Raw genomic sequence first — 20,662 nt, forward strand, 5'->3', positions numbered from 1 at the left:
CGCAGACACGGGGAGAAAGTGCGAACGCCACACAGACAGTCACCCGAGGCCAGAATCAAACCCGGGTCCCTGCTGCTCTGAGGCAGCAGCACTAACCACTGTGCCACCCTGCCGCCCATAGACCTTAACTAAGATCTTACTTAAAACCGACCACTTGGACCAGGGTTTAGGTCGCTTGACCAACTATCTCCTTATTGGCTCAGGGTCAAATTGCGTTTGAGAAGGAATTCTGTGGAGCACCTTAGAACATTCTAGTACACTAAAGTCGCTATGTAAATGCAAGATGTTGTTCTTCAATGGTTTTACTCATCCACCTGGGAAGTTTCCATGAGAAGCTTGTTTACAGAAACAATATGCAGGGGTATGGAAAAAGGCAAGCGAATGGCTCGAAGTCACGTTGCTCATTCGGAGACATAATAGTCAAATGGTCTTCTTCTATGCCAAAACAATTCTGTGATCCTGTAGGCCACCGCCAGTGGCGTCCTACCTGCATCTCGGGACCCCCAATTAGTGCATATCAACCAGGCTCCTGCTTGCAAAAAACTCAACATCAATGGAATTTGGGATGCAGATCGGAGAATCTTAGAATGATGCAGCAGAGAAAGAGGCCATTCGGCCCATCGTCCCATCATGCCGAGGCCAACTCTTTTGAAGAGCCACCCAATCAGACTCACTCCCTCTAACTTTCCACTGGCCTTAACTTGTTTCCTAGACGACCAATTCAATCCTCACCGGAGAGTTAAAATCCTCGTTTAAAGCAGCTTTCTGAGGGGTAGGAAGTTTCCCCAATCATCCCGGCTGCTCCTCCGTCAACCAGTGTGACCAGGCATTCATCTGCATTGCCTGTTCTGTGGGGTTTGCGTGTGTGCAAAATGAGCGTTACGGCCATCAGCGTAGGAGGCGCAAGGGTTTTCAACCATTCCCTGGGTTGGTCAGGAATGCCCTGGAAATGAGCATTAATCACTTGGACAGCATGTCCTGAATCCGTGTCACAGCTCCGATGGAAACATACAAGTAAGGCCTTCGCCTCCTCGAGCCTGCGCTGCCATTTAATAAGACCATGGCTGATCCGATGGTAATCTCAAATTTGCACCCTGTCTACCCCCGATAACCATAAGACCTTAAGACATGGGAGCAGAAGTAGACCATTTGGCCCATCGGGTCTGCTCTGCCATTCAAGGAAAATATGACTGATCTGATAATCCTCAACTCCACTTTACCGCCTTATTCCCCATAATCCTGATTCCCTTACTGATTAAACATCTGCCTACCTCAGCCTTGAACACCATCTCTCAATAGATAAATCTACTCACAGCCACTCACCATTCAGCCAGCAGCCGAGATCTCACCGCCATGAATGGAACATTGACTGGGTCTCACCTTCCCCCTGAAGCACTGCAGGTGCCTATGTGTTTCCAGCAGTTACTGTTCAAGAGGCAGTCTCAGATATGACCAATTATGATGTAAGTCTACACTCAAAGAACTGTTTTCCAAACTTCATTCTAACTTTTCAATTTTGAGTTGAGGGATTTACATGTTTACACTCTGCAACATACCTGTCCTGGTACCATGAAGAGTTATAATTTCCAGGTGCTCGGGGGAGCCCAGCAAATCACGCCCCTATGTTCTGGGCGTGCCCGGCGCTGGATGGGTTCTGAAGGGGCGTTGCGAGGACGGTGTCTAAGGTGGTGAACACCCGGGTTAAGCCGAGTTGGAGGCTTGCACTATTTGGGGTATCGGACGAGCCGGGAGTGCAGGAGGCGAAAGAGGCCGGTATTCTGGCCTTTGCGTCCCTGGTAGCCTGGCGGAGGATTCTGTTACAGTGGAAAGATGCGAGGCCCCCAAGCGTGGAAGCCTGGATCAGCGACATGGCGGGTTCATTAAATTGGAGAGGGTAAAATTTGCCTTGAGAGGGTCTGTGCAAGGGTTCTTCAGGCGGTGGCAACCGTTCCCAGACTTTCTAGCGGGGCGTTAGGAGGTGGTCAGCAGCAGCAGCAACCCGGATTGGGGGGGGGGGGAGGGGGTGTACTTTGTGTTTACTATTGTGGTTATTATTGCTTAATGGGGGGGTTTGTATATTGGGGGAATTCGTGATGTAGTTGTAAGATGTTTATTTATGTGTTCTTTGTTTTTCTTTTTTCTGTAAGGGGGGGTTTTGTTGAAAATATGTAAAAATTTGAATAGAATTTTTTTTTTAAAGTTATCATTTCCCTGTAATACATTGTGAACATTAATAGGAATCTGCATTTCTGCAGCATCTTTCACAACCTCAGGATGTCCCAGGTCTCTATTTACAGCCAAACAAGTACTGTTGAAGTAAGGTCACTGCTGTAATGTAGGGAACATGGCAGCCAATTTGCGCAGAGCAAGCTCCCACCAACAGCAATGTGAGAATGAGCAGATGTTTATTGAGGAATGAATATTAGCCAGGATATCGGGGTCAACGCTCCTTTGGAACTGAGATTGTTAGGTTAGGATAGTAAGGGTTACAGAACCAAGCCAAGCAAATGTCGTTGAGAAACAGATCAACCATGATCTAGTCGAATGATGGGACAAGCTGGAAGGACTGAATGGCATCCTTCTGTTCCTAAGCTTCTTATCCTCTTCAAAATAGGTGTCATGCGATCTTTTACATCCACCTGAGAGGGCAGAAAGCCTCCCCTGCAGCACTTGCAGTAACGCAACACTCCCTCAGTCGTGCAGACGGGTATCAGCCATGCTGTGGCCTGTGGAGTGGGTCTTTGAACACATAATAATAATCTTTCATATTGTCACAAGTAGGCTTACATTAACACTGCAATGAAGTTACAGTGAAAATCCCCCAGTCGCCACACTCCGGCGCCTGTTCGGGTACACAGAGGGAGAATTCAGAATGTCCAATTCACTGAACAAGCACATCTTTTGAGAATTGTGGGAGGAAAGCGGAGCACCCGGAGGAAACCCGCGCAGACACGGGGAGAACGTGCAGACTCCGCATGGACAGTGACCCAATCCGGGAACCCTGGCGCTGTGAAGAAACAGTGCTACCCACTGTGCTACCGTGCCGCCCATTACCTTCTGAGTCAGATGTGAGAATGCTCCCACTAAGACAAAACTTTAATATTCAGATTTTTAAATTATTGAGAACTGTATTGTTAACCAACCAGAGACGGCCTGGTCAGTAAAGCCTCTGAGGAAGTGTTGTACAACTACATGCATCCCTAGGGTAGGAGGCACTTGGAGAGTGTGCCAATTCCTTTTAATAGGTTGGTGCATTTGTGAACATGATTGTTTGCTTGTGTTTGAGAGAGACTGAGAGAGTGTGTGTGTGTGTGTGGAATGTGTGGGTGAGAGTGTGTGCGCGGAAATGTGAGAAGAGGACTGTGTTTGAGAGATAATGTGAAAAAGAGGGAGTGTGAGATTGTGTTAAGTGTGTGAATGTGTAAGGGTGTGTGAAGGGAGAGAGTATGAGTATCGGAGAATAAGTGAGAGAGAGTGTATGTTAGGGAGAGTGTGTGAGAGGGAGAGACATATTGGGCTGGATTCCCCTGCCGCGCCACATTTTTGCCTCGACCCGCCAGCGGGATTCTCCGTTATGCAGGCCGGTCAATGGGGTTTCCCATTGTGGGGCAGCCCCACGCCGTTGGGAAACCCCCGGGCCGCGGCAAAACGGAGAATCCCGCCCATTGTGTGTGTGTTTGAATGTGAGTATGTGAGTGAGTTTGAGTGTGTGATTAATGTGTGAGTGTGTGTTTGTGTTTATGGATGTGTGAGGGTGTTTGTTGTGTTGGTGAACGTGCGAGGGTGTGTGAATGTGTGTGTGTGTGAATGTGTGTGTGTGTGAATGTGTGAGGGTATGTGTGAATGTGTGAGGGTATGTGTGTTAATGTTTGAGGGTGTGTGTGAATGTGTGTGTGTGAATGTGTGAGGGTGTGTGTGAATGTGTGAGGTGTGTGTGTGTGTGAATGTGTGAGGGTATGTGTGAATGTGTGAAGGCGTGTTTGTGAGTGTGTGAAGGTGTGTGTGTGAATGTTTGAGGGTGTGTGTGTGAGGGTGTGTGTGAATGTGTGAGGTTGTGTTTGTGATTATGAATGTGTGAAGGTGTGCGTTGTATTTGTAAAAGTGTGAGGGTGCGTGTGAGTATGAATGTGTGAGTGTATGTGTAAATGTGTGAGGGTGTGTGAACGTGTGAGGATGTGTTATGTGTGAATGCGTGAGGGTATGTGTGAATGTGTGAAGGCGTGTTTGTGAGTGTGTGAAGATGTGTGTGTGAATGTTTGAGGGTGTGTGTGTGAGGGTGTGTCTGTGAATGTGTGAGGGTGTGTCTGTGAATGTGTGAGGGTATGTGTGAGTGTGTGAAGGTGTGTGTGAGTGTGAAGGTGTGTGTGTGAATGTTTGAGGGTGTGTGTGTGAATATGTGAGGGTGTGTCTGAATGTTTGAGGGTGTGTGTGTGAATGGGTGAGAGTGTGTGTGTGAGTGTGTGAAGGTGTGAGTGTGTGAAGGTGTGAGTGTGTGAAGGTGTGTGTGTGTGAAGGTGTGTGTGTGAATGTGTGAGGGTGTGTGTGAATGTGTGAGGTGTGTGTGTGTGTGAATGTGTGAGGGTATGTGTGAATGTGTGAAGGCGTGTTTGTGAGTGTGTGAAGGTGTGTGTGTGAATGTTTGAGGGTGTGTGTGTGAGGGTGTGTGTGAATGTGTGAGGTTGTGTTTGTGATTATGAATGTGTGAAGGTGTGCGTTGTATTTGTAAAAGTGTGAGGGTGCGTGTGAGTATGAATGTGTGAGTGTATGTGTAAATGTGTGAGGGTGTGTGAACGTGTGAGGATGTGTTATGTGTGAATGCGTGAGGGTATGTGTGAATGTGTGAAGGCGTGTTTGTGAGTGTGTGAAGGTGTGTGTGTGAATGTTTGAGGGTGTGTGTGTGAGGGTGTGTCTGTGAATGTGTGAGGGTGTGTCTGTGAATGTGTGAGGGTATGTGTGAGTGTGTGAAGGTGTGTGTGAGTGTGAAGGTGTGTGTGTGAATGTTTGAGGGTGTGTGTGTGAATATGTGAGGGTGTGTCTGAATGTTTGAGGGTGTGTGTGTGAATGGGTGAGAGTGTGTGTGTGAGTGTGTGAAGGTGTGAGTGTGTGAAGGTGTGAGTGTGTGAAGGTGTGTGTGTGTGAAGGTGTGTGTGTGAATATTTGAGGGTGTGTGTGTGAACGTGTGAAGGAGTGTGTGTCAATGTTTGAGGGTGTGTGTGTGAATGTGTGTCTGTGAATGGTTGAGGGCGTGTGTGAATGTGTCAGGTTGTGTGTGTGAATATTTGAGGGTGTGTGAACGTGTTTATGGTAATTGAAGATAAGAGGTTAATTGGCTGCGAAGCCTGCTGTGGTTGACTTGCTGTAGGTCACGCTGTTTGGATGACATGATTCTGGAGGCCACCTAATGCCTGAGGAACCTGTTTGCCCATCCCCCCCCCCACCCCCAACCTAGCCAGAGGTGGGATGAAAACCTGAGTGTTTAGAAACAGAACCAGATTTTAAATAGAGGTGAGCAGCAGCAGAACACCATTCCAGTGACAGTTGAGCTCAAACCAACTCTATGCTCTATTCCTCTCCAATATTGCCCCCACCCACACACACACACACCCCAAACTGCCTTTTTGCAGGATGACACTATCAAGGCAATTCCAGAACCACCTCAGCAAAGCCACAAAGTTTTTTGCTGACAATGATCTGGGAAATTGCAAATTGTGCATTCAGCTTTTGCTTCCTGTCTCTGTTGGCACTGCTGACCTGCTTCTGGGAATGAGGTGGGCCAAATGGATCAATTGTCAATAGGAGAATATTCAGGGGCTGGTGATGTGTGTGTTTGTGCCTGTCTGTGTGTGTCTTAGTGTCTTCCTGTCTGAGTGTATACCTCGGTGTGTCTCTTGTGTGAGTCTGTGAGCATGTCTCTGTGTTGGTCTTTGTGTCTGTCTATCTGTTTGTTTGTGTGTGTCTGTGCAAGTCTGTCTGTCTGTGTGTCCATCTGTGTCTCTGTGCCTTTGTGTGTTTCAGTGTCTGTGTGTGTCTCTCTATGTGCCTGTGTCTGTGCCTGGTATGCGTGTCTCCCTTCCTGAATTTCATAGTGTGACTCCCTATATGCGTGTCTCTGTACCTGTGATTGTGTGTCTCCCTATGTATCTGTCTGTCTCTGAATCTATGTGTATCTATCTCTGTGTGCCTGTATGTGTCTCAGTGTGTGTGTCTATCTGTCTGTGTGTGTCTCAGTGTGTGTATCTATCTGTGTGTGTGTGTCTCAGTGTGTGTATCTGTCTCTGTGTGTGGTTGTGTCTCAGTTTGTGTGTGTATCTGTCTCTGTGTGTGCCTGTGTGTGTCTCAGTGTGTGTGTGATCTGTCTGTGTGTGCCTGTTGTGTCTCAGTGTGTGTCTGTGTCCATCTGTGTGTGGCTCAGTGTGTGTGTGTATCTGTCTCTGTGTGTGTCCCAGTGTGTGTGTGTGTATCTGTCTGTGTGTGTGTCTCAGTGTGTGTGTATATCTGTCTGTGTGTGTGGCTCAGTGTATGTGTGTATCTGTGTGTCTCAGTGTGTGTGTATGTCTCTGCGTGTGTCTCAGTGTGTGTGTATCTGTCTGTGTGTACTTGTGTCTCAGTGTGTGCGTATGTCTCTGTGTGTGCCTCAGTGTGTGTGTGTATCTGTCTCTGTGTGTATCTGTGTGTGTCTGTGTGTGTGTGTACCTGTCTCTGTGTGTGTCTCAGTGTGTGTACCTGTCTCTGTGTGTGTCTCAGTGTGTGTGTGTATCTGTCTCTGTGTGTGTCTCAGTGTGTGTGCGTATCTGTCTCTGTGTGTGTCTCAGTGTGTGTGTATCTGTCTGTGTGTGTGTCTCAGTGTGTGTGTGTATCTGTCTGTGTGTGTGTGTACCTGTCTCTGTGTGTCTCAGTGTGTGTGTATATCTATCTCTGTGTGTGTCTCAGTGTGTGTACCTATCTCTGTGTGTCTCAGTGTGTGTGTATATCTGTCTGTGTGTGTGTCTCAGTGTGTGTGTATATCTATCTCTGTGTGTGTCTCAGTGTGTGTGTATATCTATCTCTGTGTGTGTCTCAGTGTGTGTGTGTACCTATCTGTGTGTGTCTCAGTGTGTGTGTATCTGTCTCTGTGTGTGTCTCAGTGTGTGTGTGTATCTGTCTGTGTGCGTGTGTACCTGTCTCTGTGTGCCTCAGTGTGTGTGTATATCTATCTCTGTGTGTGTACCTATCTCTGTGTGTGTCTCAGTGTGTGTGTATATCTGTCTCTGTGTGTGTCTCAGTGTGTGTGTATATCTATCTGTGTGTGTGTCTCAGTGTGTGTGTATATCTGTCTCTGTGTGTGTCTCAGTGTGTGTGTGTGTGTATCTGTCTGTGTGTGTGTCTCAGTGTGTGTATATATCTATCTCTGTGTGTGTGTATCTGTCTCTGTGTGTGTCTCAGTGTGTGTGTGTATGTCTCTGTGTGTGTCTCAGTGTGTGTGTGTGTGTGGTCACCATTCCTATCCCATTCTTTTGTGGTCGCCAGCAAGCTCACCCACTCACATTTTTCGTCTCATTTGAACTCTCTGTTGCCAAGGCTATGCAGTCTATTGAACTGACGTTGTAAAGTTTGTGCAGTCAGAGGCCACCCCCCCCCCCCCCTCAAACCCAAACCACCACCCACTGTCCAAATTAACCCCTCCTCACACACACAGACCTCCCAAACTCCTACACACCTTCACCTTTTTTTGCTAAAACACTTCCGAGACCACAAGTATAAACCCTGTTGTGGACAATAACCCCCCCCCCCCCCACCACACACACACACACACTCTTGGCTCCCTGACACCAAGCTCCTTTATAAGGCAGTCGTCTCCCTGGTAACGGTCCGGCTTCAGTAGCACTGTCAAAGCCCTCCACACGCGCAGTCACTGACTCTCATCTCCTGTTTTATTCAGGAAAAGAATCGCCCTCGTAACCTCCCCTAGATCTGGCATCTCCATTTTAATCTCCCCTCCCTTCCCAGGCAGGCAAGGCCCAGCCCCTGAGGCCAGTCTGTGGCACTCTCTCTGTCCCACCCCCCACCCCCCCCCCAGCTCAGGAGCCCAATTATCCGCCAGCCCCTCTCTCTCCCTCCCAGCAACAGGACTAACTTGTGGCCAGCGCTCGCAGCCAGCCCCGGTTTAGTGAATCCCGCTCGCTGAGGAGTGCTTGAGGAGGAAGAAGGAACAGCAACAAAAAGAAAAAGAAGCGAGAGAGAGGCTTTTCAAACTTTGGGAGTTTGGCAGCAGAGTGTGTAGTGGTTCTCCCCCCTCCTCCTCGTTTCTCCAAAAGCGACTTTACTTTTTTTTTTCCCTGGGATGAGGTGTTGCTGAGGGTGTTGTGGGGGTGGGTGGGGGGGCTGTTGTTGTTCGGGTGTGGAGGGAGGGAGGGAATGGGGTTGACATGGATGTGAAGTGATTGCTGTTGCTTTCCACATGACTTGCTCTCTGGCCCCTGGACGAGAGCAGCGAGTGAGTGAGTGAGAGAACCGCAGCAGCTTCTTGTCTGCGGGGTCTATTTCTCTTTGGTTCTCTCTTATCCTCCCTCCCTCCCCCCCCCCCCCCCCCCGCTCTCTCCCGCCTCCCCTCTCTCCCCCTTCCTCGCTCCACTCTCTCCCCCTCCCTCCCACTCTCCCTCCTTCCCTCCCACTCTCCCTCCCTCTCTCCCTCCCACTCTCCCTCCGTCCCACTCTCCTTCCCTCCCTCCCTCCCACTCTCCCTCCGTCCCACTCTCCTTCCCTCCCTCCCTCCCACTCTCCTTCCCTCCCTCCCTCCCACTCTCCTTCCCTCCCTCCCTCCCACTCTCCTTCCCTCCCTCCCTCCCACTCTCCTTCCCTCCCTCCCTCCCACTCTCCTTCCCTCCCTCCCTCCCACTCTCCTTCCCTCCCTCCCTCCCACTCTCCTTCCCTCCCTCCCTCCCACTCTCCTTCCCTCCCTCCCTCACACTCTCCGTCCCTCTCTCCCTCTCTCCCTCCCTTCCTCTCCCTCCCTCTCTCTCTCTCCCTCCCTCTCTCTCTCTCTCTCTCCCTCCCTCCCTCTCTCCCTCTCTCTCTCTCTCTCCCTCCCTCCCTCTCTCCCTCTCTCTCTCACCCTCCCTCCCTCTCTCTCTCACCCTCCCTCCTTCTCTCTCTCTCCCTCCCTCTCTCCAGCCTGGGACACTCACTGGCTTGACTGGCCCTTAAGGAATGCCCCCCCAAGAAAATGTCCAAAGGATGCTGTGACTCCCTGTGCTGGGCACTGCCCCAAACAGTGTGAAACCTCTTGTCTTACCCCCCCCCCAAAAAAAAACTCTGGGCTTCTTGGAGAAGTGTAATGTTGGACTGGAAACATTAACCCCTCTCCCCCCACCCTCTGCACACAGATGCTGTGTTTCTTTCCAGCCCTTGCTGTTTTTGATTCTGACCTGCCTCACTGTGTTTCCTCCCCAACTCTGTCCCTTCACCTCCCCTCACATTGCAGCCCTCACAAACTCCTGCCTTCCGGGTAGCTGGAAGGAGAGGAGAGGAGGGGGGGATTTGTTTGGGGTTGGGGTAGGTGGGTTTGGGGGGTGGGGTGGATGGCCATGGCCGCCAGTGAGTGGGGAGACCCCCGGGAGGACAGCAAGCCGTACCCCCACAACGGCGGCGAGGATGCTCTGGAGAGCCCCGCTCCCTCCTCCTCGCAGACCGGGGGCAGCGAGTGCGAGCTGGGCGAGCAGGACAGGCAGGGGGGGCTCCAGGTGGACTGTGTGGTCTGTGGGGACCGGGCCAGCGGCAAACACTACGGCCAGTTCACCTGCGAGGGCTGCAAGAGCTTCTTCAAGAGGAGCATCAGGAGGAACCTCTCCTACACCTGCAGGTCCAACCGGGACTGTCACATTGACCAGCACCACAGGAACCAATGCCAGTACTGCCGGCTCAGAAAATGTTTCAAAGTCGGCATGAAGCGAGAAGGTAAATATCCGCTCAATTCTCTGTCTTAAAAAAAGTGTAGATCTGTGCAGTGTGTCAGTTAGTTCACGGATCTCAGATGTAAGGGTCCGCGTTTTCTTCTGTAATCCCTGTGCCTATGTTCGTGGTATGTGTGCCCGTGTGACTGTGTGTTTGTGTAACTGTGTGTTTGCACGTCCGTGTTTAAATGTGTGCATCTGTGTGTTTGTGTAAACCTGTAAGAATGTAGGTCTGCATGTAAGTTTTGTGCCTGCTACTTTGTATGTGTAACTGTATGCATCTGTGTGTGCGTAAGGCTGTAAGTGTGTTCTGTGTCTGTGTGCATGTGTTTGAGTGTGTGTGTTGTGTGTGTATGTGTGTGCCTATGTGCCTGTAATTGTGTGCATATTTGAGTCAATGTATATGTGTCTGTGTGTTTGGGTGTGTGTTTATGTGTGTCAGTGTGTGTGCGTTTGTACGTTAGTGTGTGTGTTTGGGTGTGTGCATTTGTTTATGTGATTGGGTATATGTTTTTCTGTTTGGGTGTGTGTTTGTGTGTCTGGGTGTGTGTGTGTTTGGGTGTGTGCGTTTGTATGTCAGTGTGTGTTTGTGTGTCTGGGTGTGTGTTTGTGTGTCTGGGTGTGTGTTTATGTGTCAGTGTGTGTGTGTGTTTGGGTGTGTGCGTTTGTATGTCAGTGTGTGTTTGTGTGTCTGGGTGTGTGTTTGTGTGTCTGGGTGTGTGTTTGTGTGTCAGTGTGTGTGTTTGGGTGTGCGTTTGTATGTCAGTGTGTGTTTGTGTGTCTGGGTGTGTGTTTGTGTGTCTGGGTGTGTGTTTATGTGTCAGTGTGTGTGTGTGTTTGGGTGTGTGCGTTTGTATGTCAGTGTGTGTTTGTGTGTCTGGGTGTGTGTTTGTGTGTCTGGGTGTGTGTTTGTGTGTCAGTGTGTGTGTTTGGGTGTGTGCGTTTGTATGTCAGTGTGTGTTTGTGTGTCTGGGTGTGTGTTTGTGTGTCAGTGTGTGTGTGTTTGGGTGTGTGTTTTTATGTGTCAGTGTGTGTGTGTTTGTATGTCAGTGTGTGTTTGTGTGTCTGGGTGTGTGTTTGTGTGTGCAGTGGGAGGGTGGGGACAGTAATCAGCTGGGGTTTGTGCTCCAGATTGGTATCCAGTGCCAGCTGTGTGTGCTGAAAGGGCACTGGGTAAAAGCCAGAAATGGGGGCGATCTGACTGTGCTGCCACCTGTGGTTCATCAGCCATTAGGAGTCTGCTCTCTCTGTCACTCACTCTCTCTCTCCAGATTGGTTGTAGGGAGATGACCCCATGGTGGAGGGTGCTGGGCAGCTCCCTGTGATGGCGGGTCTGGAACATAAGAGGAAGGGAGAGTGGAGTGTAGGTGGAGAGATTATTTGAAATGTAATTGATGCCATGAGGGATCATACAGTGATAGCCAACACAGTCACCCAGCCAACGGCAGGACGTCTCCAACAAGCCCACTTGTTGAGCTAAAATGGAATTGTAACGGCAAGGGTCACAGGACAAGCATGAAACAGAATATGCTTGAAATGCTCATCAGGCTAGGCAGCATCTGTGGAGAGAGAAACTTGAGTTAACTTTTTAAGTCGTTGACCTTTCATCAGAAAGGTTCTGACAAAAGGTCACAGAACTGAAAGGTTAACTCACTTTCTATCTCGACAGATGCTGCCCAACCTGATGAGCATTTCCAGAATTTTCTGTTTCTATTTCCGATTTCTGGGATTTGCGGTATTTTGCTTTTGTTACACAGCAAGCGAGTGGTCGCGATGATCTTGAAGGCTTGTGTGAACCCACGAGACTTGACAAATCTTGACAACAAGAGGTATGTCTCAGGAAAGGGCAGACACACCACTGGAGCCATGCAAATTGGCGGGGCTCCTTTGCAAGGTATGTTAAGGGTAGATTACTGGGGCAGCATAGAGAGAATCTCTCAATAATCCAGACATCCAGACATGGATTGGACACCAACCCTGAATGAACCAGGTAAAGAAAGTCTACTTTCTAAACAAGAATCTAATTTAAAAAAGGGACTGAAAATTGATAATGTCTAGAGACTGGGTCAAGTTGTATAAGGCAGAATTATTACAGAGTAACGGGATATTTTTGACTTCAGGTGCTGGGGTATACCAAGCGATATCGATCGAGGTGTCTGTTATTCATGTGTCCTGACTTTCTAATCGATGTGTGTGTGTAGACCCTGCTTGACTGTGATGCCCCTCATAGTTAAATAAATTGTCTGTTGAGAAGAATCGGCAGTCGGGGAAGGAAATGAACAGCAGCAGCTCCAAGGGGCAAACTGCAAACCAGATTCCCACATTTTATACAGATGTTAGTTTTGAAGATCATGTGTTGTGTATTTTGACTTTTAACACAAGAGAAGCCATTGCCCAATAATTTTACTTAACATAAATATCAGTAGTTTCTTCCAGTAGATTAATTCAGCTCATTGAGTGGGGTAAAAATCTCAGGGCTACCACTAAGCGATTCCAATGCCTTTGCTTAGCTTGCATGTAGCCCATATCTTCAGCGAGCTCGACCAGTTGCAGTTACACTGTGACCCTGGCCGATATTGTTGGTCATGCCTCATCCTCACTATACCAACTTTTCAATGTCTAATGTCTTTCCTCGCTCGCTCTCCCTCTCCTTTCCCTTGTATAATAAATATTCTCTGGTGTTTTCAAACCATGTCTCCACTATTTATTCTGCCTCTTTTTTTTCTGACTCTATTCTTCCCTTCTCTCTCTCACTCTCCTTTATCTCTTTCACCCCTCTGTTTCTCTTCACTTGTTTCTCTCATTCTTGCTCTCTTTCCTTGGTCTCTCCCACTTTCTATTCAATAAATAGTCTGGATTCCTATCAATCTTTGAGGAAGATTGTTACCAGTCTGATATGTTTATTCTTCCCTCTATCTTTTACTTTCATGCTCGCTATCCTTATCCTCATTTCTATCTCCGATCTGCCTCCCTCTCTCTCTTCTATTCTCTCTGCTTCTGTTATGGTCGTTGCATCTTCCAGGCTGTTTTCTTCCAGGTCCCATTAACTTTTCTCTTTCCCTCAAACCATTCCACTAATTTGAAGCCGCAAAAGACTCTTCTGAAGTTCCTCCTGCTTAAAAAAACAGAGGATTGATCATCCCTTTCCCAAGCATGCAAACCTTTGCTGATCCCACTCTTGACCCACACACACAGAGACACACATACACCCACATATACACACACACATACATAAACACACACAGACACAGGCAGACAGACACACTTACATGCACACATAGGTACAGAAACACACACAGCCAACATGTGATAACACTGGGTGTTTTCATGCCTGCAGACAGTGATTGTCAGTGCCCCCTTGGGACCTCAGCTCTTACCCGGGTCAATGTGCCATTGACCTCAGTGTAGCCTCCCCCCCCCCCCCCCCCCCCCACCCCCCCCTCCACCGCCCAGTCTCCTGGCCAGAATGCAACCACTAAATCTATCGGCTACATGCTTCTTGCTAAAGTGCACACTAGCAGCTGAAAAATTCCAGAGTTGATACATTCACACACAGTGGCCTCTGCCACAGGCTTTCTGTCCTGTTCAAACTTACTTAAGGTGTGGGATTTAGGGCTGGATAGTCAGAGTCTGTTGTACTTTACTTACTGAGGAACGGGGAGAGAGAGGCCAGCCTTCCACCCGGGAGTTAGCATATTTTAAAGAGGTACTACTCCAAGTGTCAGAGGTCACCACATCACTGCCTCCTTTCTTATTCTCTCTTTCTCTATCTTCCGCCTGCGTTTCAATCACCCCTTCCCTCTCATTCAATCCCTTTCTCTCAGTTATTTGCTCTCTTGCTGTCCTTGTTCCCTTCTCTGTGACGAACACGCTTTTTGCTTTAACAAATTTAAATTGTTCTTATTTTTCTCTTTTGCCTTCCTTGCTGAATTTCTCACTCAGCTCCCACATCTCTCTGCAGGATATAGAAACTTGATGCCAACTCACCATTCCAGACATAGGACATGTGGCTGCTATTTTGACCTTAAGAGGATTGTTGCAATATCTCACACGTCACTGCTAGAGTTTTATGTGGGTTTTAAACCGACTTTATTTGGACAGAAATAGAGAGTGATTGACACCTGGCCAAATCAGTCAGAAGATATTTTGTTCGCCTTCTCTGCCCTTGATCTTTGAAGCTGCCCAGGGAGAATTCAACCACGTCCGACCCATTTATTGGGTGCATAATGAGCCCAAAGGCAGTCAGAACAGGAGGCCTTGTGGTGCAGTGGGGTGGGGTCCCTGTCTCTGAGCCTGGAGGCCCAGGGTTCAAGGCCCACTCCAGGACTTGATGGCTAAGGGAGGTGTGTTCATAACTTGGCCAAACAGGTTGAGTATCAGCTTATAAATCCTTTCAACACGCCAATGGCCTGGTAGTGGGAATGGGAGAGATTCCTGGTTGACCATGGGATGGAAAGAAAATTGGCGCCTCTACCATCACTATCCACAGTCCCAGGCTACAACATGCATGTAAAGTTTAAGTTACCACAGCGTCTTGGGGGTGCGGGTGGGGTGCAATTGGCTTTGTTGGCTGGGCGGATGCAGCGGATCAGAGTGGTGCCGACAGCATGTGATGAAGTTGGGACCTGCTTCCTCGCCCTGTCTGTGGTAGAGGTTGTGGTGCTGTGAGGCGGGCCTGCCTTCAAGCAGAGAACTCAAGTGGATGAATCCACCAAAGTGGGCTGGGAGACTGTGCCCACTGAGAACGAGAGAAGACATGGCAATGGGAAATGCTTTACCTGTCCTGGGAGTGTGTGATGGGGACAGTGTAGAGGGAGCTTTACTCTGTGGGCAGCACGGTAGCACAGGTGGCTAGCACTGTGGCTTCCCAGCGTCAGGATTCCAGGTTCGATTCCCCGCTGGGTCACTGTCTGTGCGGAGTCTGCACGTTCTCCCCCTGTCTGCGTGGGTTTCCTCCGGGTGCTCCGGTTTCCTCCCACAGTCCAAAGAAGTGCAGGTTGAGTGGATTGGCCATGATAAATTGACCTTAGTGACCAAAAAAAAGGTTAGGAGGGATTATTGGGTTACGGGGATAGGGTGGAAGTGAGGACTTAAGTGGGTCGGTGCAGACACGATGGGCCGAATGGCCTCCTTCTGTACTAGATGTTCTATATGTGTAATTGCCTGAATCTTGTACTCTCAGAATGTCATCTAACCACGTGCTTTACCTGTTCTGGGAATGTTTGATGGGGACAGTGTAGAGGGAGCTTTACTCTGTATCTAACCCCATGCTGTACCTGTCCTGGGAGTGTTTGATGGGGACAGTGTAGGGGGAGTTTTACTCTGTATCTAACCCCATGCTGTGGCTGCTGCTCTGGGAGGGTTTGATGAGGACAGTGAAGATTGAAGAGATTGTCAAGATGTCCCTTAAATGTCACCATCGTCCCTGCTTCCGACACCTCCTCCGGTAGCGAGTTCCAGGTACCCACTACCCTCTGTGTAAAAAACTTGCCTCGTACATCTACTCTAAACCTTGCCCTTGCAGACTCCGCACAGACAGTGACCCAGCGGGGAATCGAACCTGGAATCCTGACGCTGTGAAGCCACAGTGCTAGCCACCTGTGCTACCGTGCTGCCCACAGAGTAAAGCCCTAGATTGAAGACAGTGAAGAGGACAGTGGAGATACTCTGTATCTAACCTCGTGCTGTGCCTGTCCTGGAAGTATTTAATGGGGACAGTGTAGAGGGAGCTTTACTCTTTATCTAACCCCGTACTGTACCTGTCCTGGGAGTGTTTGATGGGGATAGTATAGAGGTAGCTTTACTCTGTATCTAACCCTGTGCTGTACGTTTCATGGGAATGTTTGATGGGGACAGTATAGAGGGAGCTTTATTCTGTATCTTACCCCGTGCTTTACCTGTCCTGGGAGTGTTTGATGGGACGGTGAAGAGAGAGGTTTACTCTGTATCTAATCCCGTACTGTACCTGTCCTCGGAGTGTTTGATGGGGATAGTATAGAGGTAGCTTTACTCTGTATCTAACCCTGTGCTGTACGTGTCATGGGAATGTTTGATGGGGACAGTTTAGAGGGAGCTTTACTCTGTATCTAACCCCGTGCTGTACCTGTCCTGAGAGTGTTTGATGGGCACAGTGTAGAGGGAGATTTACTCTGTATCTAACCCTGTCCTGTACCTGTCCTGGGAGTGTTTGATGGGGACAGTATAGAGAGAGCTTTACTCTGTATCTAACCCCGTTCCGCAGGGATCAGTGCTGGGACCTTTGCTGTTTGTAGTATATATAAATGATATGGAGGAAAATGTAACTGGTCTGATTAGTAAGTTTGCAGACGACACAAAGGTTGGTGGAATTGCGGATAGCGATGAGGACTGTCAGAGGATAAAGCAGGATTTGGATTGTTTGGAGACTTGGGCGGAGAGATGGCAGATGGAGTTTAATCCGGACAAATGTGAGGTAATGCATTTTGGAAGGTCTAATGCAGGTAGGGAATATACAGTGAATGGTAGAACCCTCAAGAGTATTGAAAGTCAGAGAGATCTAGGTGTACAGGTCCACAGGTCACTGAAAGGGGCAACAGAGGTGGAGAAGGTAGTCAAGAAGGCATACGGCATGCTTGCCTTCATTGGCCGGGGCATTGAGTATAAGAATTGGCAAGTCATGTTGCAGCTGTATAGAACCTTAGTTAGGCCACACTTGGAGTATAGTGTTCACTTCTGGTCGCCACACTACCAGAAGGATGTGGAAGCTTTAGAGAAGGTGCAGAAGAGATTTACCAGAATGTTGCCTGGTATGGAGGGCATTAGCTATGAGGAGCGGTTGAATAAACTCGGTTTGTTCTCACTGGAACGAAGGAGGTTGAGGGGCGACCTGATAGAGTGTACAAAATTATGAGGGGCGTAGACAAAGTGGATAGTCAGAGGCTTTTCCCCAGGGTAGAGGGGTCAATTACTAGGGGGCATAGGTTTAAGGTGCGAGGGCAAGGTTTAGAGTAGATGTACGAGGCAAGTTTTTTACACAGAGGGTAGTGGGTACCTGGAACTCGCTACCGGAGGAGGTGGTGGAAGCAGGGACGATAGTGACATTTAAGGGACATCTTGACAAATACATGAATAGGATGGGAATAGAGGGATATGGACCCAGGAAGTGTAGAAGATTGTAGTTTAGTCGGGCAGCATGGTCGACACAGGCTTGGAGGGTCGAAGGGCCTGTTCCTGTGCTGTACATTTCTTTGTTCTTTGTTTGTTCCCGTGCTGTACCTGTCCTGAGAGTGTTTGATGGGCACAGTGTAGAGGGAGCTTTACTTTGTATATAATCCCGTGCTGGACCTGTCTTGACACAAACTATAAAATTGGGAAAAACTTTGCATTCCTCGGTATTTGGGGGAAAAGAACATTGAATTGGTTCAGCCTGATTTTGTGAAAACAGCAGAAGTGAAAATCAACTTTTAAACTGAACCATTCTTAAAATGAAAAGTGCCATTCACTTTATTTTCCATCTTGAAACCCTCAAAGTGTGATTCAGTAAAGTGAAAGAGAAGCATGCCTACCATTGGCTATCAGCTTGGTGTAACTTCTGGAGGGAAATCGAATACTTTGAAAAGAAGAGAACGAAGAGTTAATTATTAATTTGATTAACGGAGAAGGGAGGTCAAGCTTTGTTTTACCTTGAAGAACCTTTGAAATTTTCACACAGTCTAATCCAACCGAACGCTTCTGAAAAGGAATCCCAACATTCCTGCCTCAATGAAAAGTTAAATATTCTCAGTGATGATTCATTGCTGCTGTCACCTTCCATTTGTCAGAATTCCTGGATTTTGCTTTGGGTAATTCCTGTTGCACTCACCATTGTGCTCTGTCGGAGAATTGTAAAACCCCTGACTCCATCTCCCTTCCCCACTTTCACAATCTGCTCATTCTCTCGCATTTTGAAAATCCACTTATCGATCGTGGGGCAGGGAGGGGGCGGGGGGGTGGGGCGGGGGGGGGCGGGAAAGAACCCGTCCTTGTCGGAATTTGACCAGGAAAAGGCCCTTTGACCCCTGGGTGCCACCCAACAGGCCCAGTGGTCCTGTTTGGAGCTTTGAGTTAGGATTGGCCACACAATGCGGGTGATCGCAGGTAAGAGAACATCCTGGTCAGCAGAATCAGATACTTGCTGACGGCTGTACTGGAGGGGAAAACGAGGTCAGCGGATTGGCGGTGGCGAGAGGGGGAATAGTTCCCAGAAATACGGTGCGGTGGAGGTCTGAAACAATGAGTTTCCATCCACGTTTCATCATCACTGTGCTTGGGTTCCCTGGATTCAACCAATTAAATGTAACTGAAAGTGTCAGAGGAAATAGGACTTTGATGAGAGTCCCGGTGACACTGGCTGATTAATAAGCTCCGGAATTCCCTCCCCGCACCTCTCTCTCTCCCCCACTTTCCGACACCCCATGAGACCTACCTCTTTGAGCAACATTTTTGGTCATAGAGTCACATAATCCCTACAGTGCAGAAGGAGGCCATTCGGATCATCGATGCAGCACTGATCCTCCGAAAGAGCACCCTCGGCCAAATCGCCCACTCTATCCCCGTAACCCCACCTATTCGTTGGACACTACGGGACAATTTAGCATGGTCAATCCATCTAGCGTGCACGCCTTTGGACTGTGGGAGGAAACAGGAGCACCCGGAGGAAACCCACGCAGACACGGGGAGAGCGTGCAAACTCCACACAGACAGTCAGCCGAGATCGGAATTGAACCCGAGTCCCTGGCGCTGTGAGACAGCAGTGCTAACCACTGTGCCACCGTGCCATGTCATCTGGCCTAATATCTCCTTGTGTGGCTCATAAATGTTAACATTTATTAATTAACGTTCCTGTGAAACACCTTCTGTTATGATGTAGGTGCTATATAAATGCAAGTTGCAGTTGTTGTATGAGAGACAAGCTTGGGGCTGTTGGTGTCTCGTCGCCAGAACTGAGGGTTGTGGTCGGTGAGGATTTTATTCGAGGGAATAATACTCACAGTCACCACACAACAACAGGAAGGCTGCACGACCCATAATGAAACAGTTCCTGAACTCACTGCAAACTGATTCACTCCTGGGGATTCCCAAATTCTTTCACATTGGCCTTGCTTTTCATTCTCAGCGAGAAGACCATCCTGTCTCCTCCTTTCTGTGATCACATTTCTCCTTTTGGTCAACAACTCAGACATAGTCCCAGTGACCGCACCTCGTAACAAACATTGTGTTTGCATGGATAGCAACGGTAAACATTTAGATCTGTAACTTCAACTGCAGAGTCAGGCTTAGTATTATCACCGAATGGCGACAGTAGAGAAGGAGACCGTTCAGCCCATTCTGTCCATACTGGCTCTCTGCAGGAGTAATTTATCCAGTCCCACTCCCCTACCTTTATCCCAGTAATGCTGCAATTCCTTTTGTGGCGGCTGCGGACTGTATCCAGCGGCGCCACAGTCGGCCTGGAACTGTGCTGCCAGCCGGGGGGGGGGTTCTGCGAGGGCTGGGAGGGCTGGTAGGGGTGGTCAGGGGGTAGCCAGGGGGTCACTATTTGGCAGGTTGGGTCCGCACACGGTCGACGCCATGTTTTACGGCATGGCTGCTGCAGGTCGTCGCGGTGCGCATGCGCAGCCACGGACCCGCCCTTTCTCCGGGCGATTCTATCGTGGGAGCCGGAAGTTTTACTCGGCGCGGCTGCTAGCCCCTCACCGGTCGCAGGATCAGTGAGGGTTCAGCGCCAATTTTGCCATCGTAAAATGCCACAGTTCCCTCGCCGCCGTCGGCGCTTCGCCTCCAAAACGGTGAATCCAGCCCCGTATTTCCAGAAATAAAGGAGCATAGCCTCGTGACAAGTGGTCTCACTCACAGTCAATGTTCCCACAGATTGTTTTACTTGATTCTACATTAGAGAGAGGAGATCTTGGGCGCGATTCTCCGCTCCCGTGACTAAGCGCCCACACCGTCGTGAACTCGACGGCGCGAAACGGCCCCGAGCTCGACTGATTCAGGGCCCGAAAATGGGCTAGGATCGGGGCCGCGAGAAACTCGGGGGGGGGGGGGGGCGTGTCGCTAAAGCAGCGTCGTCAGCGCGCGGTGGGCATTGGCGCCGTGTAAAAGCGGCGCCGCGTCATCTGCCGCCTAACTGGCGTCACCCGCGCATGCGTGGTTGCCGTCCTCCCCGAGGCCGCCCCGCAAGAAGATGTCGGGTGGATCTTGCAGGGCGCGGAGGAAAGGAGGTCCTCCTTCAGAGAGGACGGCCCGCCGATCGGTGGGCACCGATCGCGGGCCAGACCCCTTTTGAGTCCTACCCCGGTGAAAGAACCCCCCTCGCCCCCCCCCACAGGCTGCCCCCCCCAGCGTTCCCGCGCTGTTCCTGCCGGCAGCGACCAGGTGTGGATGGCGCCGGCGGGAAGCTGTCATTTTGGGCAGGCCGCTCGGCCCATCCGGGCCGGAGAATAGCGGGGGTGGCGGAGAATCGCCATTTTGGCTATAAGCCAAATCGATTCTATATCCTTCTTATAGTTATATTCTTATAGTTCCAATCGGGACTATAAGCCCCAGGCGATTCTCCCAAACGGCGCAGCATCGGAGAATCGCGCCCCATGAATCTGAGGACTCCGGATAGTTTCAAGCACAATGCCTAAAGGAGGATGTTGACAGCTGTGACACCTAATCACATTCTTTTTTTAGCCATTTATTCATGGATTGTGGGTGCTCTGGAAGCTGAT

At 49.4% G+C, this 20,662-nt stretch overlaps 1 protein-coding gene across 2 annotated transcripts in view; it reads left to right on the forward strand.

Moving 5' to 3' along the window:
* The first annotated feature begins 8,937 nt into the window (after positions 1 to 8,937).
* LOC140394983 (nuclear receptor subfamily 2 group F member 1-B-like) overlaps positions 8,938 to 20,662 on the forward strand; it is a 38,151-nt gene continuing 26,426 nt past the window's right edge. The window contains exon 1 of one of the 2 annotated variants that reach the window (XM_072482252.1): positions 8,938 to 9,933. In XM_072482252.1, the coding sequence (XP_072338353.1) occupies positions 9,558 to 9,933 (376 nt within the window). In that variant the 5' untranslated portion in view covers positions 8,938 to 9,557. The remainder of the gene's footprint in view (positions 9,934 to 20,662) is intronic. The other variant, XM_072482251.1, reaches the window with a different exon arrangement.

Source organism: Scyliorhinus torazame, chromosome 18 (assembly GCF_047496885.1).
Source record: "Scyliorhinus torazame isolate Kashiwa2021f chromosome 18, sScyTor2.1, whole genome shotgun sequence".
Classification (NCBI taxonomy): Eukaryota; Metazoa; Chordata; class Chondrichthyes; order Carcharhiniformes; family Scyliorhinidae; genus Scyliorhinus; species Scyliorhinus torazame.